This window comes from Lycorma delicatula, chromosome 9, assembly GCF_047948215.1.
Source record: "Lycorma delicatula isolate Av1 chromosome 9, ASM4794821v1, whole genome shotgun sequence".
In the NCBI taxonomy this organism is placed as follows: domain Eukaryota; kingdom Metazoa; phylum Arthropoda; class Insecta; order Hemiptera; family Fulgoridae; genus Lycorma; species Lycorma delicatula.
In genome coordinates this window covers 23,785,934-23,799,318 of record NC_134463.1, presented here as the reverse complement: position 1 = coordinate 23,799,318, position 13,385 = coordinate 23,785,934, and the positions used below count along the sequence as shown (strand labels likewise).

At 28.1% G+C, this 13,385-nt stretch overlaps 1 protein-coding gene across 7 annotated transcripts in view; it reads left to right on the top strand.

Moving 5' to 3' along the window:
- The window catches only part of Vha100-1 (V-type ATPase subunit a family protein Vha100-1), a 130,208-nt gene that overhangs the window by 81,313 nt on the left and 35,510 nt on the right, over positions 1-13,385 (top strand). For all 7 annotated transcript variants that reach the window (XM_075375679.1, XM_075375675.1, XM_075375678.1 and 4 more), the window contains 2 exons: positions 9,152-9,278; positions 12,211-12,387. In XM_075375679.1, the coding sequence (XP_075231794.1) occupies positions 9,152-9,278; positions 12,211-12,387 (304 nt within the window). The remainder of the gene's footprint in view (positions 1-9,151; positions 9,279-12,210; positions 12,388-13,385) is intronic.

The window sequence follows — 13,385 nt, the reverse complement described above, 5'->3', positions numbered from 1 at the left end:
TTGTACATATTTATTTAATATTTTGCTTCATAATAACATTTTTTTGTGATTTTTACTGATAGAATTCCCTAAGGTAAACTGTTAAAAAATGTAACTATGCTGTACAGATTACTTAATCTTGTAAACAGTAGAAGTGGAAAAGTTAAACAAATGTTTTTGTGCAAAACATTAAACTATTAGACAAATCTTAAATCATCAGTTAAGGAGCATCTTAATGCTTGAAGTTTAATTTTTACAAGTTATAGGTTAAATATCTTTTCGTCTTAATGTAATTATTTGCTAGAAAGTGATCTCGTAGCATTTTTTGAAGTCATTAAGTCAAATTTAGCTTCACTACTAAGTTTTTCATTTCTAGAGAACACAATAAGCATGTAATTATGTGTTATTAAAGTATTGTGTGTTTCTTAATGTTTACATTTTCATCTTTTATGAATTTCTCCAAACAGTCTAAAAAAAGTCTAACCAATTTATCAAATTTCAGTTTTTTATCTGAATTTTATGAAGGATGATAAGATTATTTTATTGTTGATTTGGCTGCTAAAGCTATGTCACTAGCAGTTCAGTACACAACACATTTACCTATTTTCAGTGAACCCAGAATTGGTTTAATTACTCTTCAATAGAAACAAACATATTATTTATTAGTAGTTTTTACCTTTACTTCACCATAATTATAATATTTATACTTACTTCATTTTATAATATTCTTCCACTAAAGATGCTGCAGTTGTGGAATATTATAAAAATATGTTTATTACACCTTAAGTCAGATACTCTATTTAGAATAAGTATATTGATAAAGATGATCTTGTATGCTTGAATTCTGAATTGTCCTGTATTATAGTGAAATTACTGAATGTACTTTCTGTATCTGCTAGAAATTCTGTGTTTTTCATGTTTCCATCTTTTATTTTTGAAAGAATAACTTGAATATTGAAAATTATTTTCTTTCTAACTTATATTTGTTAGTATGTCATATAACAGTGTTTTATGTAATAGAAGCTCCATGCTCATCTAATCTATCGGCTTCCCTCAGCAGCCTCATAGTTTCCTTCACCTGATATCTATGAATTGCAGTTGTCTAAATTTCTTTCATCTTTTTTCACAATTCCTTTCTGAGCATCCATTAGTAAATAATTTCTTCTTAATCAGTGTCCTATACAGTTTGTTTTCTCTTATTCTTATTGCTTTTATTATGTTTCATATAACTGGAATAGTTTAATCTCATTCAAGGTCAAACTTCCCCTTAAATCCAGGGTAATTAGCACCCTAAACAGTAGCCTTTGTTGGAAAGTGGTAGCTGCTTTTCAGCTAATTAAGCTATACATTTTAACAATCCAACATGCTAAATTTTGCTCTCATATCTCTGCCCATTTTCAATTTTTTTTTTTATAGACTTACAATTCTATATTAATGTTCATTCCCCCCCCCCCTACTTGTAAATTAAGTCAGTCATTTCACAATTTTGTTTTTTTTTTATGTCTCATCTTTTGCCACAAAATATATCCAGTAAGCGATGTTATGTAATGCTGTAGATTATACCTACATTTAAAAAAAAATTGATGATTGCATGTAGAATGTTATATAATCTTGGAGTGTTAGCTAATTAAAATTAGGAATGGAAAAATTTCAGCATTTTACTACTACGTTGAACTTCTTTGGTTTGGTTACGTAATTAATCTTTGTGTTGGGTATCAGGGTAGTAAACCCTGGTAGTATTGATGAAAACTTTTCATCTTCATATTTTAAGTTACTAAAAACTTGTAATCTTCAATAGTATGTTAATACCACTATAAAATTTGAGGATCTTGATTTATATATTATTTTTTTGAGAAAAGTTTTTTGGATTTAAGAGGCACAGTTTTTTTTCTGGATTGTGCTTGATCTTTTTCTTTTAAAAGACTTAATGTGTTTTGTTTATTTTTTATTTGTTTTTTAAATACATATATTTTATAGAACTTTTATGGGTTTTGTTTAATTTTTTTCATGTTTACTTAAAGTTGTGTTTTTTAAGGTACATTTGGCACATAGTGTTAATTTTATTTCTACTTCATGTACATTTTGCATGTGACACATAGTTGTATAAATATTGTATATACACTTGCATTGAAATATAGTTTATTTAATTTTTTTTTTGTATACCAAAATGTTGCTTGTCTAAAATGATTAGGTAAAATAAACAGAATATAAATATTAAACATCACGACTGAGGCAACACCTTTTTAGGCAATTACCGGTCGTCCCCATAGTGTTTAAAAAAGGATAAAAAAAAATTAATAAACATGAAGTTACATAACACTTATCATATAGAAACTAATTTTTTAGTAGCTATAACATTAAGAAATGGTAATTTATATATGTGTCATTAAAATCTGATAATATTTTCAATATTTATGACGTAAAAACAATTTTTTTTGTTGCTTTAATATTAAGGAATGACACTTTGCATAAGTGCCATTAGAATGTGATTAGAATATGAGATTAGAACACAATTTAACATGTGTATCTCTATTTCCAGTTCTGTATCCTTACGGGCCAGCAATAGTACTGCTGTTGATATTAATATGAAAAGAAATGATTACATTTCTTAAATACAGTAAATGTCGTTTTTAGTAACTTCCAAGGAATGACGATTTTAGGTCATTGTAACTGATAGTTACAATAATTGTTGTTTAGGTAGCTTAGTTGTACTATTTTAATATGCCATCTATATGGGTATTGTAATACAGTAATATAATAATCATTAAAAATAATAATTGAACTCTGTAATAAAATAATATAAAAAAACAAAAATATACAATAATAAATACGGTAGACCAAAAGAAGATACAGAAAAATTGTAAAAATTACTTTTTCTGCAAAAAGTCTGTCACTTTGCTTTGTTTCGAACATTTCATGTTGTAATACAGTTTTTGAAGATTCTTTTCTAAATCAAAAAATTCACTTTTTGTTTCTTCATTAACAATTTCTGTAAAACTGAGAAAGCCACTAAAACTTCTGTAAGATTTGGTGGGTTGATGTCTTAATCGTTGTTGCTATAGTTATTTTCATTGTCATTACCTACGTCCCTGTCTATTTCTGCTAGTACTGAAGCCATTACATCATCATCTGCTACAGTTTCATGCATTTCTAAATCTTTTTCAACCTCTTGATAATCTTCAAACAATGCATTTGATAATGATTGGTTTTGCAGACTATTACCTCATTCCGCTAAAGATTTCTTGCATTGAACATAAGTAACTTCACAGCCTGTGGTAAAAATTAAGTCAGCAGAGAAACCTCATCCCATGATATTTCTAACATAATTAGCATCCAGAATAGTTTTTTGGGTTTCTTTTTTTTTTATCTAAATCTTGTATCATTTGTAAAATTAGGTGTTTTTTGTAATGTACTTTTACCTACTTGATCACGCCTTGATCTAAGTGCTGTAAGACTGCTGTTGTTTTCAGTGGTAAGAACTTCATACACAAAAGATTTTCAACGTGTGGATGAGCTGGACAGTTGTCGGTGAGCAGCAGTATTTTGTCATTTTCAGACTTCAATTCACAGTCCCATTTTCATAACCAAGAAGTAAAGATATCACTTGTCATCCAAACTTTCTTGATACTTTCGTACATAACAGGAAGCAATTTCAAAATGTTAAAACATAGGGTTTAGCACTTTTCCCTATAACCAGAATTTTTTTTTTTTGTCAGTTCCACTCATATTTGTAGCAATTAGTGTTGTTAGTCTTTCTTTTGATAATCCCCCCCCCGAACACATTTTGTTATTTCACATGGGTTACTCAATGTTTCAGAAAAATCATTCACCTTAGTTTGCAATATGGGGCTGCTAATGAAATATCGCTAGTCCTTTGGTATTTAAGCCATTTTATCGGCGCTTGGTTTACATCATTATGTTGACTAGGCTGTACTTGAAATAGATTCATAGAATCTATTTCAAAAGTTTTCTTAATTTTTTCACAGTTCTTCCATATCACTGACATTCTCAAATGACGTACACCTAATTCTTGGGCAATGTCCTTATTAGTTTCACCATTCTCTAACTGCCAGATAATGTTCACCTTTTCCTCTATTGTGAATGGTTTTTTAAACTCATAATTAAATCACTATTAAATGAATTACACAGGATATGTAAAATAAAGTACTGTACCCGCACGATATGATATGCTCACAGCAAAAGATTAATAACAACTAAATGTGGCTGCTTCATTTTATAATCTGGTATAGCATGTCAATGGTGTAGGCAATGGTTACCTAGCTAGCACGGGTTTATAATATGCTACTTGTGGAAGACTGTATATATACAGTATAATAAATTTTACGGTGTCCATTATATTATATAATTTTCCCCCATGCATATACCTGTACATATATGTATGATATATATATAAATTATATTAACTCGCTCTTGGACTATGTACGTGAGATTCATGGTACGGAACTTTCAGTCGAATTTTGAAGCACTTTCACTTATCCATTCGCTCTGAAATTTTGCATACAGGTTTGTTCCTGATGACAGACATTTTTGCAACATTTTCAAGTCACTAAGATACCCAAGTTGCTAAGTTAAGTGGAAAAAAATGCTCCTTGAATTTATGCATTCTCATTTACAAGCATATTTTCTTAGTGAAAGAAAACCTACCCTGTTTTGGTAAGTTTGGATCTAAAATTTGCAACTGAAGTTTTGGGAAAATTTAGTACTTATTAACTGGATCTGAATTTTTGAGCAAAAATCGCAAATATCAAAAACTTTCAGTCATAGCACTCTGAAAAATTTTTTTGACCCCCCCCCCCCTGGATGATAACACCATTCGCTCCATTCGCATATCATCCAATTCGCATTGGATGATAATATTTTCAAGTCCCCCCGGGGCACCATTTGGAAATTGGGGAGGGGGTGCCACTATAAAATGTCTGCAATCACTTTTCAAATTTTCACAATTCAAATGGCGTATATATTAGCAGGTCTAGCTCTAATTGTTATACGCATTGGGTACACTCTTGATCGACCGGATCTTGGTTATTTAGAAATTAAATTGTTTAGCCCTATGCTTTCATTCCACTCACCTACCGTAAAACGTACCAATCCAATCTTTCACTAAATACACTCAAACCTGTGCACTAGTGCAGTTGTAAAGTGTAACTTTTGAAGACTAAAAAGTAGAAAATTAAAAATATATAAAAATAATTTTTAAAAACTATTCATATATTAAATGCACTAAAAAGTGGAAAATAAAAAATATGAAAAAAAGCTTTAAAACGCCACTCTTAAATGTGCTAAAAGGTAAAAAATAATAATGGAATTGACTACAAGCTTTGATGGTGATATGTAAGATTATGTGAAAGTCATAGCTTCAAATTAAAAATTTGATGTTTTTGCCAATTTTTTCATATGCATAATGAATGGCCTAAAGAGTATGGTGCACGCACCCCACTCTTTAGCTCATACTTCCCAGAACAAAGGGCGAAGAGCATATTATAAACAGTAGACATCAATCTTGTGCGTGTTTGGCTTAGATATTTTATACAGTTATAAAACTATAAATAAATACATTTAGGGCTAAACACTAGTCAGTAACAGATGATTAGTATTCATAATATTGTATAACATATCTATTTCAGTATGTAATAAAGAAATGAAATTATTTTAATAATGGGATTAAATAAGTAACCAATAAATACAAGACATGAATTTATTCATTGATTGGAATGAACAATAGTCGTACCGTATACATACTGTCTTTTATTGAGTAGTATTATAAACCCGTGCTCATTAGGCAGCAAGATATACAGTTATGCTGTTCATCAGATCTGTGCCAGTTTGGCTTGGGGAAGCTATACATTAAGAAGATAAGAAAAAGAAGAACTATAGTATATGTGTGGGTAAAAAGGATAAGGTGACTCATTTTAACTATCAAAATATTTCTGTAGCTACAATGTAAATATACTACATTACTGATGAGTCACTTCCATCTGTCATTATTAGCAATAAAATGTTGCATTGCAGTAGAAAAAATAAGTCATAATAACCACTATGTCACTACAACTGATGTAATTATAAACAGCATACTAAACCAACCAAGAGACAAGTTTTTGGTCTGTATATTCGATAGGTCTATATCCGTTGTTACTATAAATGATGCTTACTGGTATTAACAGCTTACCAAACCAACCAAGAGACAAGTTTTTGGTCATTATATGTATCCGATGTCACTGTAAATGATACTTACTGTATACCTCTTTAGATATGTGATTAATTCTTATTGAGAATGTATATCAATTAATTCATTCTCAAGCGATTCATTCTCATTGAGTGTATTAAGTGCTGCTCTTTCTAAATAATCATCTAAATTAATGTTTTTATATATTATGTACTTTTGATGAATTACTCTTGAATTATTATCAATGTTCTAAGAAATAATTTATAATTGTTTCATACCACTTATCTTTTTGTTTAATATTTAACAATTTTAATCATCCTTATATCCAGACCTCAAAGTTATGCAGATCAATATATGACAAAGAATTACTTATGTTTTTTTACAGCTCGTTGAAAAGTTCTTGTATCTGTTATTTTTTTGTTCATTTGGCCCAGATAAATCTTATTAACAGCTAACAGTTATTTAATTACTTATTGCTAGAGAACACTGAAACCATTACACTTGCATTTTTTCATAATTGTTTTAAAATTCCACTGAAAATCAAAAGCGTTAGTGCTAAGAAAATTATTTAAGTAACTATTTTATTAGATATTAAATATAAAATGGTTAAAGGTATAACTTATTTATCTATAAAACTCATTCTTAAAAAACAAAGCAGTCACGCTTATGGTATTCAATTTTTTGTTATGATATCCATAGAGGTTATGAAAGTAATTGAAGTATTATTATTATTTTATTAGAAATTTTATTAATTTGGATAAGCAGGTTTGAACTGGAAATGATTTTCTTTTTTATATTTTAATTACAATATTTTAGAATTTATATAAAAGGTTTCAGCACACCTGTTATTAAGAATTGATTTTTTGATTAATTTGCCGAATTACTATTTCAGCTATTAATATACTTTGGTCTTAAGACTGCTTCATCAGCTACTAATAAAGATGTGTCATCAGCAAAATTCTGAATCTTTTTCCTGCTAGCACATATAGTTTGGTACTTGTTTATCTTATTGGAAGAATACTGGTGACGATGCTTAACTTCTGACACAATATCTTATTGAATTCAGTGAATTATCTTAACTTTTTTATATTTCTGTAAGAACTAAAACTGTCGGCTTCTAAAAACTTATGAATATTATTTTGAATATGTGATAAGTTATACTTAGGGTTTTTTTGTCAAAGTGTGAGTATTTTGATAGTTTACAATGCCATTTTTTTGAAAACAGGACTCATCAGTAATTAGAATATTACTTAGGAAATTGGGATGGTGTTCATATTTTCTAATTAAACATAGACAGAATTTCATTCTTTTATCTTGTACACGTGTTGTATGGAATAGGTATAATTGTTGCTACTGTAATGTTTGCCACACACTTAATTGCGAAACATGAAAGTGATGTAATAACCTTCTTGAAGTGGAAGATAATTGAACCACATTCAATATTGCTTCTTCAGCATTGGCATTTCTCATAAAACATTCATGACCAACATCAACTCATTTAAGAAAGAATACTTGGTTTTTTTTTTTAACTCGCCTTTCCAAAGCCATAAGTGTTAAAAAAATTATCCAGTACTCTCCAATCTGGATAATTTTCCTGGTATTCATGCTCAGCAGCCAATCCACTTTTATTTACTTTATCATAAATTAACATGTCAACTAATTGAATACAATTTGTGGTATCACCCATTATATATGATTGACCAAACAATAACAGCATAAACACTGCTCAAATGAATTTTCAAATGCTAGACACTATACTTAAATGTTGATCAGCTGTTATTGCCAACTCATGGAAAAATAAAAATGTTTAATATGTTTTAGAAGGATGTCTTTTAAATAAATAGTTCTGTTAATTTTAGAAAGATGTCTTTTAAATTTATTTTTATAATTTTTAGCATTTGTGTGTAAATATTTCTGTTAAAAACTGTATCAATTTTTTGATCCAGTTTGTGTGTTTTGTTACTAATTGAAGTTTAATTTCTCAAATTTATGTTTAATTTTAATAGATGTTATGTACATCAATTTTTTCAAAATTAAATTCTCTACAAAGTTAACTAGAAGTTTTTATTTGTTTATTGGTAAATTAAAAACGTTATCTTATTCCAAACCTAAAAACATTTTATGTTTTACCCTGTTTTCTTAAAACCTGTGTGAGATAGTGGAGACCACTTTTATTCAATTTCATAAATCAAAAACCATAAGGAAGCACCAGATTTACCCCTCGATTTGTACCTGAAGAATTTTGTTACTTTAATTTCAAAGAGGGGATCAGAAAGCAGGGCAAATGTTCCGCGAGTCGAAACTCACCTTGAACTGTTTTCTGATCTATGTTTATGTGACTTTTTTTTCTTATTTTTGGCTATAAAATCATCTCCTGAAAGATTGCCATGCAATTTGGAATCTCCTGTATATATTTTTTAACTAGACTGGTTTGCTTTTGTTGTGGTTTTATTATTATTATTTGTAGTTTTTAGCATTTGTATATAAATTGTTCTGTTAATTATTTTTTGCTTAAAAAGGAAATCTTTAATTATTTTTTCTTAATTATATATTATTACTGTTGAAGGCAGCAAATTATAATAAATGTAAGTTTTAAATTGACTACCATCCTTTATTGTTATGTTATTGTTAAGTTTAATTTATTGTAGTAATTTATAATATTGCATTTCTAAAAAATTGTAATTGTTTGATAAATTTAAAATCTTTAATATACACAATACACATTTACACTTTATTAGCAGAATACTTCTCTTCTATAATTTTACAGATACTCCATATCAATTACTGAAATACAGTTATAATTTTTGTAGTGAATGCAGTAATATGTTCATGGTATGAGGTAATTTTAATCTTTTTTAAGACTACTTAATTAGCTTTTAAAAAATTGTTATTTATTGTTATAGTACTTACTCTTTAAGTAAATTTTTTTAATGCAAGGTTTCATTGTTATGTTGATCTTATAATCTTTATTTACATGTAAATAAAAAGGTTTGTCGCTGGAGTTATTCTTCGTGAACGTATACCGGCATTTGAACGTATGCTTTGGCGTGCATGTCGTGGTAATGTCTTCCTTCGTCAAGCTGAAATCGAAACACCTTTGGAGGATCCATCAACTGTAAGTCATATTATTTTAATATCATCATTTTTATTTAGAATGATAAAAATCTTTGGTATAAAACATTAATCTTTTAATTCACTAATACAGATATTTTTGTATTTAATTATATAAGGGAAAAGTTGATAATCTTTAAAAAAAAGTTGATTAACTTTATTGAAGTTTAAAAAAAGTTGATTATCTTTATTCTATTATTCAAAGCAGTGGTAGATGAAACGTGGAATCTATATAATTAATTGTTACTCCCACCATTGTGTGAGATGATTAATTTTTCGTAAATAAAAGGACTCTGTGTCACAAATCAATTGCTAATAATATAGTACAAATGGCAATACTTGAGGATTGATGTTAGAAATCCAGAAATTTCACAAAACGCAGAAATTCAAACTTAGACATTTAAGTTATTGCAAAAGAATTTAAGCAAGCACTGTTGAACTTAGATGGTTGCAGTGTCTTAAAATGCCAAGAGGATTTTTCCCAGAGTAATTCATAGGATGACAATAATGTCAAAATTTCATCGAGAACTGATTAATGAAGTTTCAAAACAAACTCTTCATGCAAGATGTTGTCACAAAGGGCGTTGTTCTGCATGCTTTTTTACTCCACATATTTCACAAGTTTATTTTGACCATCCAAACTGGGAGATTTTCAACAAAAAATACAACCTCATCTTTACAAAGATATAAGTCTAGCTGGTTGGCTACCAGGGTTTGAATCCATTGAGGAGATAGGATGGAGTTAGTAAGGTATGCTGGAAGAGTAGTTCTTTCATAAGAGTATGCAAAGGCTAGTGTGGCTATAATAAAATAAGTACCTGAATCTGTACAGTAATTGTATTAAAAAATTGTTAAAATAAAATCTTTTACTTCCTTGTACAAAGTAAAGGAAGTATTGCAGTAGTGAAAAATTTCTGTTTTCAGATTTCAATGGAAATATCTATTTTGACCATTTCAGTGTAACATCTGTAAGTATGTATGTATCTCGTGTAACTCAAAAACGATTAGCCATAGGATGTTGAAATTTTGGATTTAGGACTTTTGTAACTTCTAGTTGTGCACCTCCCCTTTTGATAATAATCGACTGAACCAAAAGTGTCCAAAGAAAATCCAAAATCAAAAACAACTTGGATTTTGGACTTTTCTTAACTTCAGTAATAAGCCCTCATTGAGAGCTTTTCAACAATATATCACAAGTGGTACTTATTTTCATTGGTTCCAGAGTTATAGCCAAGTAGAATTTTAATTAATGAAATATGTGGGTCTAACAAGGGAAGGTAGATTGGTTCAAATCAGACTTCCATCTCCTTTTTATTAAACTTTTTTTTGTAATTTAAATGTACTGATTTATTAATAATTATTAACTCGTGATTATAAAAACAAAATTTACAATAAATAATTATTCAATAATTATTGAGTGAACTTAATAACTTATTATAATAATATATTATAAATAATTATTTAACTTATTATTAATAAGCTATTAGTGAAGTAAAATTTTATATACTTTTAAAAATGTTTATATATAATTTAATAGACATTATTACATGTGTGTATGTAATAGATTTAGAGAGACATCTGATTATTTAATATTAATTGAAAATTATTATTTAGAATCGTATTAGTTTATGATTTTCCAGTTTAATTTTATTTAATTATTCTTGAATTTCTGTTTAATTTTATCTACATTTAAGTTAACTACAGAGTGACTTAAAAATAGACCCTCACAACATCAACAACATACATACACTGAGGAATACATGCCTGACCTGTAATAAATTGCAAAAAAATGTTCTTTTAGTTCATTACTCCTCTGATAATATCAGACAATATTCTCCCTAAGTCGGAGTTTATCATCGTTTCATTTATTTGTTTTTTGTTGCCAATCATTTAATCGCTCTTTGGTTTGACATAATTCTTCTGATCTTAATTTGTTTACACATTACCTAGTTTTCAAATTTTCTCTCGCTTTATGTTTGTCATCCTCTCTTTTTATTCTTTCCTTGGTCTTAATGTTTTCTTCCTCTTAATATTTCTCATCATCTCTTATTCTTTGTTTGGTTTTAACATTTTCTTTCTCTTCATATTCATCTTGTAGTTTTTAGATATATTTCTTCATGTTATCTTTGTTTTTCCTGTATTGAGTGTTTCTTTTTCATTTTCAATTATTTACCAAATAATCCAATAATAAAAACTGAATATTTTACACCATAAGATCAAAATTAACACTTGTAATATAATACACTTGTATTATATTACAAGCCTGAACTCCAGTATACTGGAGTTCACTAAATGGAATAGTTTAATTATTATTTACTTTTATTTATATGACACACCAGAAATCTGAAACTTTTGTTAATCAGCAACTCACGAATATACGAATAATACTGATCTGGTAATACAAGTAATAAAGGGACTTTTACTCTATCCTAATATTTCATGTAAGATCGTTGAATTAATAATTGTATAAATATATGATGTTAATAAAAACTAATATTCCAGCAATTTTGTAGCTGTCCATTTTATTAAAGAAGTGGAGGATTGTATCTCACTTTCAAATAAAATAAGTTTAAATGAAGTGCAGCAAAAAATGTGTATATGTAATTTAGTAGGCTTGCAAGGAAGTCATGTGGTGGCCACATCAGATTTTTTCCTCAACAATATAAAGTCAGTTTTCATATCCGATTAAATTTAGCTACATCATCTGTAGACATCAATGCATTGATGTCTACATTTATACTCTCAATCAATATGTATAGCTACGTTTAAATTTGTTTTAAGTAATGGGTTAAGCCTGCTGTCATATGAGAATGTTAAATTTTTAAGATTTATTTCTTTATTCCTTACAGGAAATTGGTTATTTACATAAAAGTTGTTTTTATACTAAGCATTCAACTGAAACAGCATTGTTACATCATATATTTTATTTGTTACAGGGCGATCAAGTATTCAAATCAGTTTTTATTATTTTCTTCCAAGGAGACCAGTTGAAAACACGAGTTAAAAAAATTTGTGAAGGTTTTCGTGCAACACTTTATCCATGTCCAGAAGCACCAGCTGATCGTAGAGAAATGGCAATGGGTGTTATGACAAGAATTGAAGATCTGAACACTGTAAGTATTGAAAAATTATACTTTTATAGTGGTTGTAAATCATTGGATAAATCAGTACCATAAGATAAATAGCATACTAGATATTCTTAGTAAATTTATTTATATTAATCAGATATATAGTAAAAAAAAATATCTTGAGTAAATTGGTGTCTTCCATTTTAATGTATTTTTCTTACCTCATTACTTCTCTGATAGTTGATGCTTCATTAGTGAAAAAAGAGTGATGTAAAATTAAGCACTTCACAATATAAATATGTAAATATAAATAATACTGTACCAAAGCATTTGTTTTTGTTGTGTGAAATGAAGTTTTAGCTAATGAGAAATTTGATTTTATCTTTGTAATTATTTGTATCTGATAAATGGAACATTTGTTCAAAAACTAATATTTCAGAAAAGAAAAATGATGTCGCTTGAAGTTCTACAGATTTATTGAGAATATATTAATATTTCTTATATTTTTATTACTAACAACCTATGAACCTCTTTCAAATGCAGTTTTACCTTTGCAGTTTATGAGCTCATTTTTTATGAAATACTTATTAAATAGGTAACATGTAAAACCTGTTTTGATTGTGGTCAGTTTTAAATCTTAATGAATAACTTGTAGAGAGAAAATTCCCCAACATCTCACCTTAATAACAATGTATTTATTTATAATTGTGTTTTGATTTATAGTGGTTTTTCACCTTAGAAACATAAGTAGGTCTAAAGTTTATAGAAATAAAACCAATAATTATTTAATGTGATTTTAATAGAGGCAGTATATTAACCTTAATTGTCTGTATGAATCTATAATACTTGCGTAAACAGCAGCTGTGTTACTTCAGTTTTATTCATTTTATGTAATTCTTGAAAATTTACAGTAATAATAACTGGATTGTAAAGAATTGTCTTCTGTACTTTTTATACAAATAAAATGTTTAGATATATATTCATATTTATTTTGCTTATTTCTCATCATTTCATCATCATATGAAACTAATGATTTTTATTTG